The following is a 20,156-nucleotide window of genomic DNA, read 5'->3' on the forward strand; positions in this document are numbered from 1 at the left end:
ATGTTGGACCCTCTGTGAATCTGCATCTGTATGGCGGGGGCCCGGCCCATGTGACCCATTTAAGTTAATCAAATGCAGTCGACAGCTCTTGATTTAAAAACAAACGCACCTTGGGGCCAGACTTCACTAGTGCAGGTACATTCAGCGCATTTAAAACATTGCTAGAGTTGGAATGGACAGCATGTAAACACGGTTGTATGCGACTCGTTGTACGACAGTTTTCTAGTGAGATGAACTAGAGGCGTTAAAACGCAGACTTTCGAGTGATCCCTTTAAGCTAGCAAGCTAGTAAAATAAGCTAGTTTTACAGTTGTTATCCACATCAAAACTCAAAAACAGTCATGCCTCTTACGGGTCACGGCACCAATTTGTGCCGTCCGCATCTTTCAAATCAAGTGTACGTTTGAATTATCCAGATTAGCATCATTATAGCATAACGAATAATAACAAGGCACCAGAATTTCACGTTAAACCTTTTATCCTGACATCTTTTGTGGCCCTGGTCTCTTCAAGCCCAGGCAAAGGAGTGCCTAAAGCCTGTTTTGTATAGCACCTTGGCACAGTGTAAATAGAGAGTGCGGGGGGAGGTGGGGGGGTCCAGTCTTTCTCCCTTTCTCCCTGAGGGGCTGCTGTACTGTTCAGTGTGAAAGGATCAATATGCTAAACTCTAGCAGTGCCCACCACCTGTAGGGACATTTCTTTGGGCCCGTCGCACTGTCAGCCTGGCGGAGTGTGCCATTACATTCAGCCTAGTGAAAGAAAGGAGGAGAAGAATAGATTCAATTCTGCTGGACAGACTCGCATGTCCCACACCCCTCCCTCTCTCTGTCCTGCTTTAATCCAGGGTTCGAGGGGCAGCTGCTGTGGTCTTGAGGGAGACACCTGGTCCAACACTTTTTATGCAAACCAATGACAAAAAAGGGTGAAAAGCATTGAAACATTGTTGAGCAAGCATTTTATGACATTACATTCAAATAAATAAAAAGCTAGTTTGAATATATAAATGAACTGTAAACTAGTTTTTATATTTTCTTAAGAAAATATGAATGGTGCTTGCCAAACTGGTAGCCTCGATGCTACGGTGTTGTGGGTCGTTGCCAGGACATTATGATGTCATTACTAATCGCCTCGTCCACACTAAACCATTTAAATTTGAAAACTCAAACGTGCGGTTATGGAGAGCATTTTTTAAATGTTACATTTTTACTGGAGGAAAACGCTTTTCCAGCAGGCGGCGGTGGGCCAGCCACGAAACGGGGCAGAATGGGCCGTGATAAGCTGAAATGGGCCACCACATTATGACAGCGACCCCCCCCCCCAACACACACATTTTGGGCCGGTATCTCTTCCCAGTCTGCTCCTTTTCCAGTGTGGAAGACATGTGTAAACATGGCAAACTCAAGCATACACGCATTAGAAGGATGTGTCCTAAGATGTCCTGGAGTGGTGGAGGTGGCGTAGTGGGCTAAAGCACATAACTGTTAATCAGAAGGTTGCTGGTTCGATCCCCACAGCCACCACCATTGTGTCCTTGAGCAAGACACTTAACTCCAGGTTGCTCCGGGGGGATTGTCCCTGTAATAAGGGCACTGTAAGTCGATTTGGATAAAAGCATCTGCCAAATGCATAAATGTAAATGTAAGATGTTCTGAATGTTAGCGTGTTGCTAAGGTGTTCTGAGTGGCTACTTGGTGGTTGATTACTGGCCCAACTGAAAAGAGTCCACCCCAAATCGGTCTTACCACAAGTTGTAATAATTAATGCAAGAAATCCCCCCCAAGGAATTAAAACATAACAGGTATTTCTGACTTTATCTCACAATTGCATTTGCTATAAAGTCACAACTGCACGATATAAACTTAAAAGTGGAACATATTGAGTCAATAGCGAGATATCAGCTCACAAGTAGGACTATTAATGGTTGCAATCACGACAAATAGACAATTATGAGATGTAAAGTTGAAATTGCAAGATATAGGACTAAACTTGCAAACGGTCACAATCGTGAGATTTATACAAACAGTTAGGACCATTAAAGTCACCATTGTGAGGTATTATGTCAGAATAACTTGGTGGTGGGACCAAGGAACCATATATATGGTATGTGTTGGCTTGTACAAAAATGTACAACTTCGAACGAGCATTCTTATGATTCTACGCAAGTTAATCTTCAAACACAAAACCATAACCCATGATTTTAAATAGGAAAATTGACATACATCAGTCATTTGCATTGCATAAATAAAATGAGTAACCAAATTTGTTCATTGATGTTTCCTTTCTTAAAATAAAGTGTTGAATAGGAGGCTAGCTAAAATGTGATGCCTATACTGCATCGAATTGATTAGTTGGCGTATATGGAAATTAGACTTTTCCGTACGAGCTAGGTCATAGGATATCTATGACTATGAGACTATGTTGGTCCATCCCCAAGTCTCCATGATATTCTTGTCTCTCAATATAACTCCTTCAATGCGTGTCTATTGGATTTCTTTGCACGATTATCATCAGTCAAGCATAATTCTTAAGTCTGATATCTTAGAATAGTAATAATCACGCCTCTCCCTCAACAGGCCACAACATTTACGTATTTGAAGTGCTTGAGTTTGATACTTCAGAGTTAGGGTTGGGGATAGTATTAGTGAAGCTTGCCTTGGAAAACACCAACTAAAACATTAAGAGTGAAATTTTAAATACGAATTTGCATCACGCAGCAGATGCCCCAGCCATGGGCATTAGATGCTGAATGGCCTTTCATGCATTTAAGTGTTTGCAGCAAGATCTGCATGTGATTTTGCCTCCTCGCAGATGTGTCTATAGTTAATCTATACTTAGCAGACGGGGGAGGGCAAGGGGAGACGGCATCAACATACAACTCATTGTGCCTGAAACTGACCCCATTCAGGGTCATTTGGCATGTGACACCACTTGAGGCGTGGCTTAATAGCACCCGTAGAATCAACCACACAAGGACCATAAAAATGCCAACCCTCTTTTACCTCAGGGTTAGGGAGGGGCACGCTGGCCTCTTGACATACACTGGCAAGCTTGGTGGGGAACAAAAGGAGGGCCGTTCAAAATGGCCCAGAGAATGCGGAGCAGAGGGGAAAGAAAAGGGCTGGTGAAGGGGCCAGTGGCCACCTCTGATTGGTGAAGCTTTGAGAGGGGCTCCCAGATGGCAGACGAACCCCTTGTGCCACGACCGGTTAGAGCCCAGCTGGGGGGGAGGGGACCAGGTTCCTTCTCACCCGCCCGTCATTAATCATCGGTGACCCCCCGGGCTCTCCAACACAACATGTCTTGCAGCGTTCAGTCTAAACGTGGAACTGGATGGTGGGCTTCGCAGAAAGCAAAATGCAATTGACTTAATGTAACCAGACTTAGTAAGATTTAACTAAGCATAATGTTTAGTGGTTTGAAGCTTTAAGTCTGTTAGCTTGGAGGTCATGTATATTTCGGTGCGATCATAAACATCAACAAAAATTCACATTAAGCATATACATAGACCTCCCAAAACATTAAACCTAATCAATACTGTCATAAAAAGCAAATGTGAGATGAAAACTACTCACAGCGAAATTGTCAGGATTTGTACGACTTTACTAAATTTGGCTAATTCGTATGATGTCGTGCGACTGCACTCGTTTGAATTCCTACGACTCTCACTACAGCCAATGGCGTCACTTGACATCGTTTCCATTTAATATGCAGCAATTACTTGCTTCTGTCACACACAACAGCTTCCTATCATGTTTACACACTCTACTGATTTAGGTAAGGTTTAGGTAAGGGCATAATATTATTAGCATGTCCTTGACACCTCGTGCGCGGAACTCACACTTACGCATTAGACATCCGGGAATTTGCACACGATGAGGTCGTACGATTTTGTGATCAAAACCATCAAGATCAAGATCATACGAAATAGCCACCTCGTAAATTATGTACGAATTTTCAAGAGATCGGGTTGGATGAAAAACATGATAGCTGCAACATCCTCGTCATTTTGTGGTGCTTCTATGACACTTTTGGCGCACATGTGAACTCGTGTGCTCTTCGTGACTCATACCTCGGTCCTTTGCATCGCAAGTGCAACGCTCCATCAGTTGAGCTACTGCACAATTTGATCACTCTTGAACAAGCTTGTAAAAGTGTTCAGTTCTCATAAGATCGCATTGTGTGAGGAACAGAGTAAAAAGTGTTTATGAAGTAATAATCTCTTGTTTTACTCGTGATGTGTAAAAGTGAGTAAATGTCATTGTTGTTGTAGCACCTCTGTGTATATTTAACCAGGATACTGCCGCGATACACACAACCAGCCATGTTTAAATCATTTAGCAAAAGTGTAGGTATAGTAACGAGTTTCAAATGACAACAGGTTGCAAATAATAATGACTCTGCATGCACGATCAAATTCAGTCAACAATGAGAATGTCTCTCCTTCTAATAACACGTGCAACTCCATGACTTTATTCCATGGAGCACAAGACTATAAAAGTTATCAGTTTGTTAGGCAGGAGATGTTAGCGACTTAGTGCCCTTATTACAGGGACAATCCCCCCGGAGCAACCTGGAGTTAAGTGCCTTGCTCAAGGACACAATAGTGGTGGCTGTGGGGGTCAAACCAGCAACCTCCTGATTACCAGTTATGTGCTTTAGCCCACTACGCCACCACCACACCCAGTCCAAATGAACAGGTTAGGAACAATATGAATAACTGATGACAGAACTTTAATATTTGTGTGAACTCACCTTTAAACTGAATTGAGTTTAAATCTTCGCAGAAAACTGTGGAGAAGAAACCTGGAAAATAAAAGCAATTTGACGTGGACGCGCACACAAAAAGACAAGGAGAAAAAGGCTTTTTTTGATCAAGATTTTAATGAAAAGATTCTAAAATGACTTCTCGTAGCTGTACATTAAGACTGTGAATGTGAGATGAGCTCTGTACACCATGTTTTATTCAAATGACACAGAATTTGAGCTGCATGCAGCATGTAGCTCTGACCTGAATACAAGCTCTCCGAGGAACGTGAAACTGCGGTGTTGTCTGCGAGCCATGTTCAAAGCCGACCAAAAACAAATAATCAGCTGGGGCGACTGACTTGTCTCCATTCACAAGAGCACAAAACTTAGGCTGCATTTAGCTAACGCTAATGTTAATGCTAACGTTTTTGCTTCCAAATTTCTTCCAACTAAAATACGGACTACTTTTTCCATTTCCAAAGTTGTGAAAATCAATATTTATTGCCATATAAAGGTATTGGAATGCTATTGGGGAGAAAAAAGGGTTCTGAGGGGAGTTTGACAGGCTAGCCATATGACTAGCGCTAATAGGGCATTTCAATGGGATATGGTGTTTAAGTAAAAACATATGAACAAATGGCCACCTGCTATGCACATGCTTGTAAATCTGGCTTTGGTTTAGTTAGTTTGGGTTGTTTTGGTAACTTGAGATCCCAGTGAATGCTTACTTACCGGTTATAATGACGAAGGCGATGTTCTGAAGATTAACACTAAATAGGATATGTAGAATAATCAGACAAAACTACACATTAGCAGCAGACAGTGTGAGATTTTTATATTTTGTCGTTAATCTTTGAGTTTACTTCAAGCTGAAGTAAATATTTTCCATTTAAAATAACTGATATGGTGTATCGGCATAGATCTACAGGACCTCAGTGAGAACGTAGAAAGTGCATTTTATAAAGCTTAAAGATATTTGATCATATAGTAACAAGACGTAGTTACTGTATTGCTTGCTTTTACTGACAGAAGTGTAGCTTTTACAAAAAAAAAAAACGAAAACCTTTGGCTCTGTTGGGCATTTGTAGATGAACTACCCCAAAGAAAGAAAACGCAACGGCCTTGAATAATAGCACGTGACAACACCGAAGCTTTCGGTACAGAACAACACGACCTCGAATAACTTTGACACAATCAGCATTTCAAAGTGTCCATGACAAGAAGACGCATGATCGAGAGCACATGCATGCTTTGAGTGATTTAGGATTACAAAACCATATTTATGATGGACACTTCACTCATGTCTATTTCTTCACAGGTTTGAAAATGATCCGTTTTGTGTCACTTATTTTTATTTACCGCTCGGCTTACTACAACAGAATAAACTCGGACCCTGAAAACACCTCGTCTCACCCAAAGTGAACACAGGATCAGACAAATAAATACATTCATCACTGACAATAGACATTTGATATAAAAAGTGAACACTGTCAGTAAGTGTTTGCACCAATGATGAGAGAGGAGAGGCCAGTCGCTTTTTAACTTGCTTCTTTAGTGGACAAATTAAAAACAGGCAGCTCAGAATACATAAAAACTCAATAAAAAAAAACGAAAGAATAAGACGGAAAGAAAAATTAAACCGATTAAGCTCTCAAAAAAATCAAAAATAAAATATATTTATTTATATTTATATATACTATATATGCAGCAAGTCCTAAAAGGTTTCTTTGAGGTAAATGAGAACGTAGTTAATCATGCGTATTTACATATTTAAAAAGAAAAAAGCAGCAGATTCATACAAATATTGAGCTCAACGACGATATGATTTTCATAAGGGATATCTCTGCACATTTTAAAGGGCCAATCGTAAATCAAGTGGTAAAATCCATAATGTAGCCGCCGGCTCAAGCGTTCGGCTACGTCAACAGGGTAAGACACAGATACGACTTCCGTATTAAGATGGTGACCTACACAGAAGCATATTCAAACTGGCCTCCCCTCACCTGAGGTCTGCAACTGTAAGAGTCTATGTAAACAATGAGATTTTATGCACAAGTATCTTTATGTCAGACAAGCTGTCAATCAATCAATCAATCAATCAATCAATGTGCTTTGGTTTAGAAAATAGTCAGAAAATTTGGGTATGAGCTTTTATCTTATTCGTTTATACATTTTGCGCTTCTTTTCTTTCTTTCTTTTGTTCCAAAAACTCTCGAACATAAAAGTACAATTCTTCAACGTACATCTCTTTGACTGTTTTTGTCGAAGGTGTCGTTTTGAAATGGGAACGCACTCTCGTAAAATGTATTTAGTAGGAAACTAGTGTTTTTCTTTTCTTTCATTAAAATACAGAAATTGACACAGTATTGACACGGTCTTACAAATGTTGTTGAATGCTCCGCATTTCAAAATATGCAGAACTATCCCTGAAGATTTGGAGTAGAAACATTATTGTCACAGTTTGAAACTTTTTGTCGTCCTTTTTCAACTCTCCCAGTTCTCACAGCTATAGTCATAAATGCTGGAATCGACAATAGAGCATCTCATTCACCCGAAACATTGGTTCTTTAAGTTGTTCGAACGAAGTGCTTGTAAATAAGCAAGATATCAATGGGAACTGTTTCCTGGAATCCTGTATAGTACATACAAATGGTTTAAAATAGCCTCCCTGAGTTGAGGTGTGCATCAACGCCAGAGCGCAACTAATTACACTGTCACAAATCAAGATAAGAATGCCTAACCGTACGTTCACACCAGAAGCAGCGAGAGCGTCAAAATTCGCTGTGGCTGCCCTGCCTTCAACGCTCGCGGACGCTCGTGGACGCTCTGACGTAGTTGAAATAGGCGGCAACGTTTGTTCAGAATGCTTTGTTTGGTGAATTATATTTAAAGGGGCCGCAATTTAAACATCCAGACATGTCAACCATTTACTTTTTGCCGACCTATCACAAGTAGCGTATATCCTCATGAACTCTTTAAAATGTGACAATAAGAAATCGATCGATGGCAGAAAGTAATTAAAATGATAGTTGTTTGTTATCAAAATAAAATACATTTGTAATAATAACTGTGGTCTTGGTTGTTTTATATCCCTGTAAGCAAACAGGGACAGATCATACATTACTGGGAAACCCGCCACGGCAATAATTAGTTTCTCCTCCATTTTATCTTCTGAACTAATGTTTGGTGGGAACCAAAGTTTGCATGGTTGTGTTCTCTAGACTTCGCTAGAGCGGAGCACTTCTATATTCCAATAGGTTGCCGCCGAACCGCGTCACAGCTCATTACCATAATGTTGACTGCACTTGAACTTTCATCTGACGCCCACACTGCCCAAGACTCGCCGCGCCGCTTCTCGCCACCTCTGGTGTGAACGCACGGTAACATAACATAAGATTATTGGTGACCATCATTCATTCAAAGTTAAATATGATTGGCTATTTTGGTTACCTTTGGTGCGCAATACTGCAATGACATGACTCTAATCAATAACAATCATTTTGAACACTTTTGCACATGTGGCAATCAGTAATATTGGGCAGTAATGGAATGAGCTGCGCAGTACAATTGTCTCCAGTGTCTTGATTTGAATAAACTGAAGGAGATGCATTTAATGTAAAAGGCGAATTAAATATATAGGACTCCAGGAAAGTATAAACAGTGCTCCGTTTAAAATGACTATAGCTTCACCACGCCAAAACACAAGACTTTGGAGAAAACAACCCAAAAAAAGGAATGCCATTAAGACTTTAACAATAAGAAGGCTAAGAATTACACATGGAATGTGATCCACTTGGACTGGTGAAAAAACGTAATCTGTAACGGAGTTATGAAATGAAGAAGATGGCAGCAAGGAATTTCAGCACTGAACGATAAATACACACATCAGCATTTTCCTAACACTGATAATGTAACATTCACCCAACACAATTACCAGCATTTTGAATAACCTTAAATTCTTCAACATGCATATACATAATACCTATACCTCGAATTAATAAATGATAACGTTTTTTATGCAATGGCATGTTACTTTGCATCATTGCATTAATTCCTCACTCAGTAAGCTTTCCACATATGGTCGACATGACACACAAAGACACCTGCTACTCTTGTTTTCTCTTGGTCTGAACTAAAATAAATTAGTCCTTCTGAAAATCTTCAAAGTCTCTCTGCAGACAATGAAAGCACTATTGAAAAACTATTGTAAACTTCACAAATGGAAAGCCACTGGCCCACCAACCACCAGAAGCAACTGGTTGTTTTTTTTTAGTAAATGTCATGTACAAACTAACGCAACCACTACATTGCTCATTGTCAAAAACTGAAAAGACAAAAATTACATCCTTACCTCCTGCAATGTAATCTAAAACCTTTGGTAGGGATATTCTACATGAAACATCTGCCATTCTCCCCAATATTACAATTTCTCTTTGGATTTCTCTGACATAAAACTTTCAATATCTTAAATACATGCGCCCAAAGAAGCTATACCCTACATTAATGCTTTTAAAACGTAAAACCTTTGTTGATGTGTAGGTTACAACTACTATAAAAGCCTCAGCAAATTTTACACATCTAATGTATATTCAGAGACCTCCATATGTCCAATGAATGTATTGTTCTCAAGAATTAAGAGGTAGAAATTTGACAAAACCGTATGGAATTGCCTTTTTTTTTTCAGTGAAGGGAAAAACTTAGTGAAAAATAACAGTACCAACGGATTTTTGAAGTTCAACGTCACTAAAACGAATGCTACCCAACCCATCACCCAAACCAACCCAACCCTCTCTGATCCCAAAAGAAATATCGAAAGAACTTCCAGTTAAAACATTCACAAAAGCATATCAATAAGTTATCTAAAGTCAATCTTAAAACAAGTACCTTTAGGTTTGGCTTTTCTTTGAGAGTAAACCCATATATACTATTTGAGTAAACAACACAGCTTAAAGGACGCCCATGGCCTTTCCTCACCACGTTGCCATTGGCTTACATCCAGATGTAGGTGGGACACAGCAAGGTACATTAAGGTATAGCAATCTCAAAAGCTCCAATATCTCTGTCGATGATCCACGGAAGGTCGTGTTACAGTTCAAGAAGTTTAAAGATGGTTTCCCAGCTACAGCCGGAATAAGCCAAATGGTACGAGGTACAGAGTAGGCATACTGGGAAATGTTTGGTTGGATGCACAAAGCTTTCATGATATACCACACAAATAACAACAGACAAGCTATCTCGCAAGTCTGACAACACTATGTCTCAGACCCTTAGAGACACTTCAAAGAATTTGAACCTTTTAAATTCACAATACATTAATGCGCATAGAATAACTTGGTCGTAGCCTACACTTTGTTGAGAGTTCTACATAATATATACCACCAGAACTCTCTGTTCAGGCCATGAGCGATACTCTTTGAAGGACCAAGAATGAAAAGAAGGAATATGCTCTGGGATGCCAAAATAACAATCAAGACAGACCACATGGAATTGAGTCTTATAAAACCAACATGTAGATTGCAGTGATTGGAGCCATACAACAGCATCAGTATACCAGTTTTACATTCACAGCAAAATTCAAACAAAAATGATAAGCCTATAAAATCATACCGATTGGTTTAATCACTCCAATGTTAGGGCTTCTTGTTTGAATGGCTCCTCTAGTCATAGCAGAAGAGAATCCTGCTTTGGGTTATCTGTTCCTTGCAGTGAACTTCAAAGAAAGATGTGTGCGTGGTCTCTTTTTGCTGAGGGTATCCTGTTCAAGGTGTCTTTGGCTTATGACGGGGAGGTATGCATTCGTAGGTGGCTAATGAGGTTACGCTGCTGGGTAAACTTGCCCCCACATAGCTGACATTCGTACGGCTTCTCACCTGAGTGCACCCGCATGTGCTCTGTGAGCCGGTATTGGCGGGTAAAGCGCATGCCGCACTCTTCGCAGGCGAAGGGCTTCAGTCCCAGATGGCTGCGCATGTGGCGCGTCATGGTGCCACGTTGGGTGAACATCTTGCCACAGATGTTGCAGGGGAAGGGACGGGTAAGCCAGTGGGTCTTCTCATGTTGACGGAGAGTGGCCGGATCTTTGTAGCTCTTATTGCAGACCGAGCAGCTGAAACGACGCGACTCGGTGCCTTGGACATGGGTTATTTGCGAAGACAAGTCTTCCGCTTCTACTTCATCTTCCTTTGGATAAGAATCATCCTCCTCCTCTTTGATATACAGCTCTTCCTCTGTGTGGGTCTCCACATGGGCATTGAGCTCCTCAGAGCTTGGGAACCCTTTACCACAGGGGATACAAACGTAAAGGTTGTCACCAAGGGCAGGCTCAAAGCCTTCCTGGCGATAGATGTAATTGGCGCTATTCCGTCCACCTTCGCTCTCGCTTTGTCCACTCTCTTCACTTTGCTCATTCTCTAAACAGTCTTCCTCATCTTTGCACTGGAAGGACAGTTCGGAGTTGCCATTTCTACCATGGAGTCTTTCACCAGCCACATTCAATCTTTTGGCAACACCATTGGGTAAAGGCCCTAGATCCGGATCTTCACCCTTGTTGCCTTCCCTCCTGGGTTGCCGCCTCTGTCGTGTAACCTGACGAGATCTTTTATGCTGGTCCATGTCCGGAGGTGGTTGGTTCTCTTCACATTCTCCTCCAAGGTCCATGGGCTCTCCCCCAGTGAGGTTTTGCGTGTTGGTGTTCTCATCAAATGAGGCACTGTTGGCTGTGGATTCTGAGGCAGACTGAGGTGATTCTTGTGGGATACTGCTGGGACTTACTTCTTCAGTGGCTGTGCTCCCTGAGGGGCTTTTCTTGGAAAGGTCTAGACCAAGTTCCTGCATGCCACAACTGCTGTTACCATGGCTTCCGTTTTTAATCGTAGAAGGACTGATTGAATTTGTGGAGTTTCTCACAAAAATCTCATCCTCAGACAAGTCGTCTTTGAGTATTTCCTCATGCCTCTTTGTCTTCTCACTGTCTTTTAACCCTGACATTTGGTTTGGAGTTACAGGTGTAGAAGACAGCCTTTGGTTCCTAGAAGTTCTTCCATTGGAAGGGGTTGTGGGTTTATTAAGGAGGGATCTTCCATTGCGCTTAAGCTTCTTTCTGCAGAGAGCAGCCAGGTCATGAAGTTGGAGGTAGCTTGCTGCTGTCAGAAGGGCATTGAAATTGTGGTCACTGAACTGATCGGAGGACAAAAGCTTGCCAGTGTAAATGAAGTCTAGAACCTGCCGGAAAACCGACGGGTTGACCATATCCGTGTCTAGGTTAATCAAGTTGTCATGAAGGATAAGGGATTTGAAATAGATACTGCTGGCTGCCAGGATGTTCTTGTGTGCCCGAAAAAGGGCATTTTCTACAACTATGATCACATCACACAGATAACCTTTGGCTCTTTGTTGGTTCAGCTGCAGAAGCAATTGTTTGGCATGATTTGGCAATTCCATTTCCAACTTCTTTTTCTTAACCTATAAAACCTAAAAGAGAAAACAAATCAGTTAGACATTGCAAAAAAACAAAACTCAGTATAGTTTTATGCCCTATAGAAAACATTTGTTTGAAAGATTACATTAAAGATGCACCAAATAACTTTATGGGTGCTTCTCAATATCCTAATTAATTCTTCCTTGCTCCTCTGTCTGAGCCAGTGACCCCAAAGTGGATCAAAGTCTGCAATCCCATGAGGGAGAAGCTTGGACACAAGGAAAACAAGCAAGTTAAGGAAATGAGGTGGCACAAATTTAGAAGCACGGCATGTTTGTTTGACTGGCACTTGTCTTCTTAAACAACTGATACCCTAGCATAAACTTCCCTCCTGCCCTCACCAGCTCTGGAGCACCCATGGTGCTTATGCAATTTAACCACAGGTTGACTGTAGCAATACAAATATGTTGAAAGATTTCAGAGTTTGATGTATGTTTGTTTATTAAATTGGCTGAAAACATAGCCAGCAATGTGATCAACAAGGCAGCCAATGTGTACAATAAAAAAAGATTTTTTTTTAGGCCACTGATATTCCTGTAGTATTTTTCTCATTTGTACATAATTTTAAACATTTGTCCAAAATACTATTAATTTCTTTAGTCCACTTAAGTCATTCAATGTGTATTAATTGGGTCTTCTTTTAATAAAACCTACTCTTTTTCTTTTCAATTTGTTTCAGATTATTTTGCAAACCATTTAGCATCAATCCAATTCACATGAATAGATCCAACCAGAACAGGACACACACACACACACATACACACACACACACACACACACACACACACACAAATTCTTAAAGAATTCCATGGCCTTAATTTAAAATTCCAAGCACAACTCTATGGTGCATACTGTCAGAACATGCTTGTAAAAAAGAAAGCTGGACCTCTATTGATAGCACCTAAAAGCTGGCATCATATACATAAGAGTATACAAATTCTTAGCTTTCAGCTTAAATCAGATAAGGGAAGAAAGGCCTGGAAAGTAACACAATTTATTTTCTTCTGTGGGCGTCCACAAAGGCTTAACGTTCCTGCGAGCAGTCATTAATGCCAGCCTCCAGGGTCAGTCCCTTTGTTGTGATGGGGGTTGGGTGAAAAATGCTAGTGGACTTCACTGGCTGGGTTGTGTGATGGACAGCTTGAAACCCGAGCTGGGAGATCACCATGGGTGTGGTGGGAATCAGGTAAACCAGCACCCTTTCCACCGGGTGAACAGGCCTCAGCTTGCAGCAGAATCTTTGTAATGCAGCAAAGACAACTTCTGCCAGACAACAAGACTTTAACCAGAAATCCTCTTTGCACAATGACCAAACATATCTTCACATTTACAACGTCATGTTGTGATTGCTCAATGCCCGATCTGTGAAATAGCCAAGGTGGAGTACCCGTCCTTGAGGTACATCTGTCTTAAAACTCTTTTTGTACTGGGTTATTGCAAATGGTTGCGCTCGTATATTAGATCCACTGAAATCAATAATGAAACAATTTTACACTGCAGCCACATAATGCAGGACCAAAATAATAATATTTCTAAAGTTCAACAGAGGTGACTAACTCCTCATTATCATAAAACAACAGATCTATTTATGTATTTACTACGCTGAATTTTTATCAGCTGTTGCAGTGAAGTCTAACACAGATGAACTATTTATAGCCAATTCATGATGGTAGTGTGCAACTGAGCCAAAACCAATAATGGGGTCAGAATTGGAATCAGTCAGCAGAATTCGAAGTTCAAGACTGCTTGACTCTGGATATTGGGAGATAAAATAAACATGGAATGAGATATTTCACAAGATATTTAATAGTGTGTTACAAAAATGGCACCGCATGCACAGCAAAGAAGATTTATGTAAAATAATATATCAAGAATTCCTTCTCATCTAACCCTCTGATGCATTGCGTACACTACAATGGATACAAATGGATCTTTAAAAGCTTCAAGAAATTAGGGTGTAATGTTACATCAGAACTAGTATTTGTGACTACCTTTGGCCCTTCCAATTGTATGAAGGATATGACTGTCCTTTTTATTTGTCATTGTGTTTGCTTCATGTATGACAACATAAATTCAACATGGCTGTTGAAATTGGTGATGCACTATGTAACTCTGGAATATTTACCATTATCTTGTAACAGACATAACTAATTTTGGGGAGAAAACATATTAAAAACATACTGGGAATGATTAGCCAATATTCTTGGTTTTAAGTAAACAGAAACATTGTAAGGAACAAAAAACATGCATAAGAGGTTTACTTAATTTAAAGAAAAACAGATTTTAACAATTTAGCTTGACACATTTAACATTGCTCACGTTTACATTCTGAACAAAGCTTAGGCATCTCCATATACCTGTAACATAAAAACCAGTATGTCCAGCCCTAAAACTAAATCCCGTCCCCATGATACCATCTCTCAGAGTATACAGTAGCGGCCTCAAGTACATTGAGTACACTTAAAGAACTGCATTGAAAACATAAACCACTTTTCTTAGAGCAAACTTCAATAGCACTTTAGACCCACCCCCCCAAAAAAAGAGGAAAACAGACAAGCAACATTGGAAAAAATGCATTTATCTAAGAGTCTTAGATAAGATGTCTTAAGTTGCTGCTGGTCTGCCAATCGCTTTGCTGACATTTTGACTTCTCAAAAACCACTCAGATGAAACGAACTCCTCTAATCCGACAGATTGTTGTCTGAAACAGTCAAAGTACACGAGGGGCCGGTCACAACAAGGGTAAACAAGTCTGGCAAGGAGTATGCTTAACCTCATAAACAAGCTTATCAAGTGGCACAGACCCCTGGGGCCCTGATTTTATTGTCTTAATGAAGTAAAAACACAACAAGCACTTTTACGGTTATAAAAGAGGGCTTTGGTGAAACAAAACATTATTCATGAGATCCATCCACGTAAACATACATTCATCCTTTGGTGGATTTTTGAGGGCTAAATATAGATCCACAACATCTGAACGCAATTAATGCTTGAGTAAAGATTCAAGGTAACTAGAATCTCAAAAAAGTGGAGTGTACGGGAATTGTGACCATGTGGTCTTAATTTTAATGACATTAGGTGAGTTAACTTGATAAGAGTGCTTACTGTAACCAACCACTAGCCTCTGGAGACCCCGGTTAAACCTGGAAGCCAGAAGAACCTGATGCAAATAATCTGATGCAACAACCTTAACCAAGAGCAATGAAAACACAGAATTTTCATTATCTGAAGAATGCAAGTTCTTAGCCCAGAGCCCATGTTCATTTATTTCAATGGTATCCCTTTTTCAGCTAAAAGATGGCTTCTCTTTTTAATCCAATCTTATAAACTGATTTATGATAAAAGGTGACAACACAACTTTGTAAACTAAAGTGTAAATACACAGGTATTGGTCTGGATAGCTGCTGATATATGCACTTAAAAGTCAATGTGATATGCTGTTCACAGCCAATATTACTTAATAGCAGGTCTATTTCTGAGTGAAAGAATTATTCAAAAGGAGAAAATATGTATTGTGGGACTTGATGTTATCCACTAGGAATTGATTGTATCATAAAAAGTGTGTGTTACATCCCAGAATGGAGCCAGGTGGTTGGAGGGGAGGGGTTGCAAAATAAGAGGGATTGGTGACATCAGCCGAAAAGGAAAGTCATTTAAGCAATTACAAGAAGAAAAGTTAGTTTTAGGATACCGGAGAAACAAGATCCACTAGCCCCTAAAATGTAGCCCAGCCCAAGCTCAGTTTCGTTGCGAACGCTTAGCATCTGCAATCGAACACTCAGCCTTTCAAAGTAAACTTAATTTGACTGTGCATGCCTATTTCTGGACTATTTTCAGGAGTTTAGACCCATAAAGATGTCTTTATATTCCTTCAGACTTCAGACTCAAGTTATTCAAATGCAGGCATCTCCTGACCTCCTCACACACACTTGTCTCCTGTTGTTTAGTGGCGATTACATCCATCTCTTCTCCGTGACAGCAACGGCTCAACTGAGTGCTAACGCACCGTGTGGACCCAATAATTGGTGCAAATAATTCCAGGCGCATGTGCATACTGCACATTCAGAGTATCTTTACAAAACTTCAGCTTTAAACAAAAACCACAGGAACCAAACCCAAGATCGCAAAACAGAAAATGCTTCACATCCCCGAGCAGCCGTAAATAAAGAATTAGTGAATATGGGTCAGAAACTATCACGTCTTGAAACATCTGACAAACCAGATTGGGCCACCCTGGAATGACCCTAAATAGATAAAATCATATTTGTATTCTTCTGCATTTCTACACATTTCTATATAATATCTGCTAAGTTTTACTTATTACTTTAGCATTTAACAAGAGGTGGTTAAAAAGGTTTCAAGTTGAAAGGGTCTCGTCAAAAAACATGCCAAGCGTGTTGGACAAGATTTCAGACCAGAGTTGATGCCTTCAAGCAACATGCACACAATGCATGCATTCAGACATATACAGCTCTGGAACAAATTAAGAGACCACTGCAAAATTATCAGTTTCTCTGGATTTACTATTTATAGCTATAGCTCTTTGCTTGGCATCATGGGGAAATCAAAAGAAATCAGCCTCAGAAAAACATTGTGAACCTCCACAAGTCTGGATCACCCTTTGGAGCAATTTCCAAATGCCAGAATGTACCACGTTCATCTGTACATACAATAGTATGCAAGTATAAACACCATGCGACCACATAGCCATCATACCTCTCAGGAGGAAACTCATCCTAGAGATGAGCGTAGTTTGGTGAAAAAGTGCAAATCAATCCCAGAACAACAGCAAAGGACCTTGTGAAGATGCTGGAGGAAACAGGTAGACGAGTATCTAGATCCACAGTAAAACAAGTCTTATATGGACATAGCCTGTAAGGCTGCTCAGCAAGAAAGAAGCCACTGCTCCAAAACCACCATAAACAAAAGCCAGACTACAGTTTGCAAGTGCACATGGGGACAAAGATCTTACTTTATGGAGAAATGTCCTCTGGTCTGATGAAACAAAAATGGAACTGTTTAACCATTATGACCATCGTTATGTTTGGAGGAAAAAGATCAAACTAAACTATTACATTGAAAGTCATCCTGTATTCTGGTCAAGAACAGCAATAAGCCCCCGTTGAATAATCAATCTACAAAACAAGGTTTCCAGCCTTTAACACTTTCCTTTTAAAAACATGAGGGGAATAGGAAGCATAACTAGTCAGACATACTTTTCCATCATTACTTAAAAGTTCCAACCAGACGAGTACAGGTGGCGTGACTAGATGTACAGATTAAGCCGTCATAAACATTGTAAATTTAAATGAATGGGCGTAGATTCTGTTTCTCTGAAAAACAGAAAATCAGGTGCTATATTGGGTCAAGGTCAAAATTCAAACCCACAACACAACTAATAACGAAACTCTCTTAATGATAATTGCTCCAAATGAACTGTCTTCAAGAGACGTCCCCGACCCATTCATTCAGTAGACCTGATCATCTGCATTATTCAAAGCAGAAACCAAGACCTGCCTTTCATACGAGTATTGATTAGATTTTTAACATGAATGCCACTTACATCTGTTAAACATCTTTTATTCTCAGTTTCTTTGACTCAGCTCCAATACCTTTGTGAAGGACAACAAAACAATTATGAAAGGGCCAGTTTGAGCTCGCTGAGAAACATTAGGACACAACCTCTAAAATTCAAAGATAAGCCACACTGGACCATGGACCTAAACAACAGCACTTCACTACCAAAGACGCCAAGTGTCTAGTGTGCTTACCTTCATGAACATAAATCAACACAGCATGCACAGAAGTACAGAAAGGCTGGTGTTTGATCCCCACCAGTTTAAAATAATATTAATAGAAAAAGTACCTTTTTAATGCATTAAAACGTTTGCACGTAAAATCCATTCTCAATTTAAGAATGCAAGACATAGCCAAAAAAATAAAAATAAATAAAAATAAAGAAAATAAATATGCGAGTACGACCATGCAGATCGAAAAAAAAAAAAAAAACACCAAAAACTTTGCATAAATATAATGGCTTACAAGTTTATTTTTTTAAATATTCAGAATGCATGTTGTTTTAATTGTTGTAAGGATTATTTCGCTGTTATTGTGTTAAAAAAGCAGAAATAAACAACTATTAAACATTGGTTGTACATATCAGTTATCAGATGCTTAAACACACTAATTTAATCGTAAATACAAAAATATATACTGCAGTCGATAGCTACATAAAAAGTGTGCTTGGGGATAGCAAGATATTTAATTAAAAATTACACTATAGAATTGTGTTATGAAATTGGAATGCGTAGATCTTAAAAAAAGACAAAAATATTTTTTTAGTGCATGTAGTTTTCCATCATAGCATTGATATGAAGTTCTTACAGGCCTCATTCAAGCAAGCTGTCATCTAGATAGAGTGTTCCTTTAATGAGATGGTACAGATCAAGCCAACAACCACTGTAAAACAACCCCCCCTCCCCCAGCCCATTAAAATGGATGAGATAAGGTTCCTTAGGAAACATCTTCATGATATAAAGGCAAAATCATCCATTTTAATAAATAAGACTCATGCATCATTAAAATGCAATACGAACCGAGACAACAAACACACTTTAAAACACCAACAACACTGATTTGCTTATTCAACCTCAAATGCAACAATCAGCCCCCTAATAAACAAGCACAAAAACAAACTCACAATCACTCCAGCACTGATTCTTCATAATGCAATCAAGTCATAATCGTGTCTATGATGTAAATGCACAAGCACATAAACACAGCAGGCAAGACTCAACAGATACCATCAAACAAGTTTACCAATCATAAAATACTGATTTGCGTCCATGCATTCACCAAAACAAACATTGGAAAACTTAAATCTTCATTATGATAATATTATTGCATGCATTTACACCAAGCACAAATATTATACATGTTAGAAGGTGAAATGCACACAGGGTGGGGGGTGAAACCAGAGAGTCGTCCACATAAAGGGCGACTGATCCAGTTTTGCCAGGCGTTTGTTATCAAGGTATCGACTAATCATTTAAGCTAAACTATAAAGATGCACTATGCGTTGATTTCATCTCTTTAAGAATGCATTTAAGTATTGCATGCATCATACTGAAGCAGGCACGAGCCTTTTGACGAAACAACACACACGTATATGCCTCTGCCAGGCTGCGCTCGCGCTGTGTGTGTGCATTAAAAGCTCCGGTGGGCACGCGACAAGAGCAATATGCTTGAGGAATCAATGTTTCTTTAAAAAGACAAGAAACTTGATCGCAATTCCCCTCGTTCATGCGTCCCCAGTAAGCGTTTAGAACGATTTATAAAAATATTTTGTAATAAATGACGGATCTCTACCTTTATGCATTGACAGTAGCTCTTCAAACAGCCATCCTGTTTTCACATCTCACAGCTTTCCAAACGCCATCTTGCTTTGCGAGCTCGTGTGACGTTAGAAATCCTCACCCCTGACCCACATTTGAATAAGAGGCAGTAAAGAGAGGGGGCGAAAGAGGGAGAGGGTGAAATGCCCTGCCTCTGCCAGCCAGACTCGCTCAATTGACTAAACAGCCCTGGGCTGGTGAGATGGTGTAACGAGCAGCGACCTGCTGCTGCTGCTGCTGCCAGATTTGCAAGACAATGCTGCTTGTGTGGGACTCTATCATGTGCATCGTCACGTATATGTGTATATATATATATATATATATATATATATATATATATATATATATATATATATATATATATATATATATACACAATATATATTATCAAGATATTACTGAAACATTTACAAAAAGATATTTGTAATGAGAGAGAGAGTCATTATAATTTTAAATTAATATGTATATTTAAGAAAGTAGAGGACGGACTGATCATGATAAATAAAGGAATGGAATTATGGCACAAGCTTAAAAATTTA

At 39.7% G+C, this 20,156-nt stretch overlaps 1 protein-coding gene across 1 annotated transcript; it reads right to left on the reverse strand.

The window, feature by feature from the left end:
* Positions 1-4,878: 4,878 nt before the first annotated feature.
* On the reverse strand, positions 4,879-19,666 carry LOC127636210 (hypermethylated in cancer 2 protein-like). Its single transcript, XM_052116643.1, has 2 exons — positions 19,592-19,666; positions 4,879-12,216 (listed from the first exon to the last, which is right to left on the reverse strand). The coding sequence occupies exon 2, from the start codon at positions 12,184-12,186 to the stop codon at positions 10,522-10,524; it is 1,665 nt and encodes a 554-aa protein (XP_051972603.1). The 5' UTR covers positions 12,187-12,216; positions 19,592-19,666; the 3' UTR covers positions 4,879-10,521.
* Positions 19,667-20,156: the final 490 nt, after the last annotated feature.

This window comes from Xyrauchen texanus, chromosome 43 (genome assembly GCF_025860055.1).
Source record: "Xyrauchen texanus isolate HMW12.3.18 chromosome 43, RBS_HiC_50CHRs, whole genome shotgun sequence".
NCBI lineage: Eukaryota > Metazoa > Chordata > Actinopteri > Cypriniformes > Catostomidae > Xyrauchen > Xyrauchen texanus.

Bases quoted from the DNA above. Each gene is read 5' to 3' on its own strand.
- LOC127636210 (XM_052116643.1), bottom strand. From the start codon at position 12,186: ATGGAATTGCCAAATCATGCCAAACAATTGCTTCTGCAGCTGAACCAA.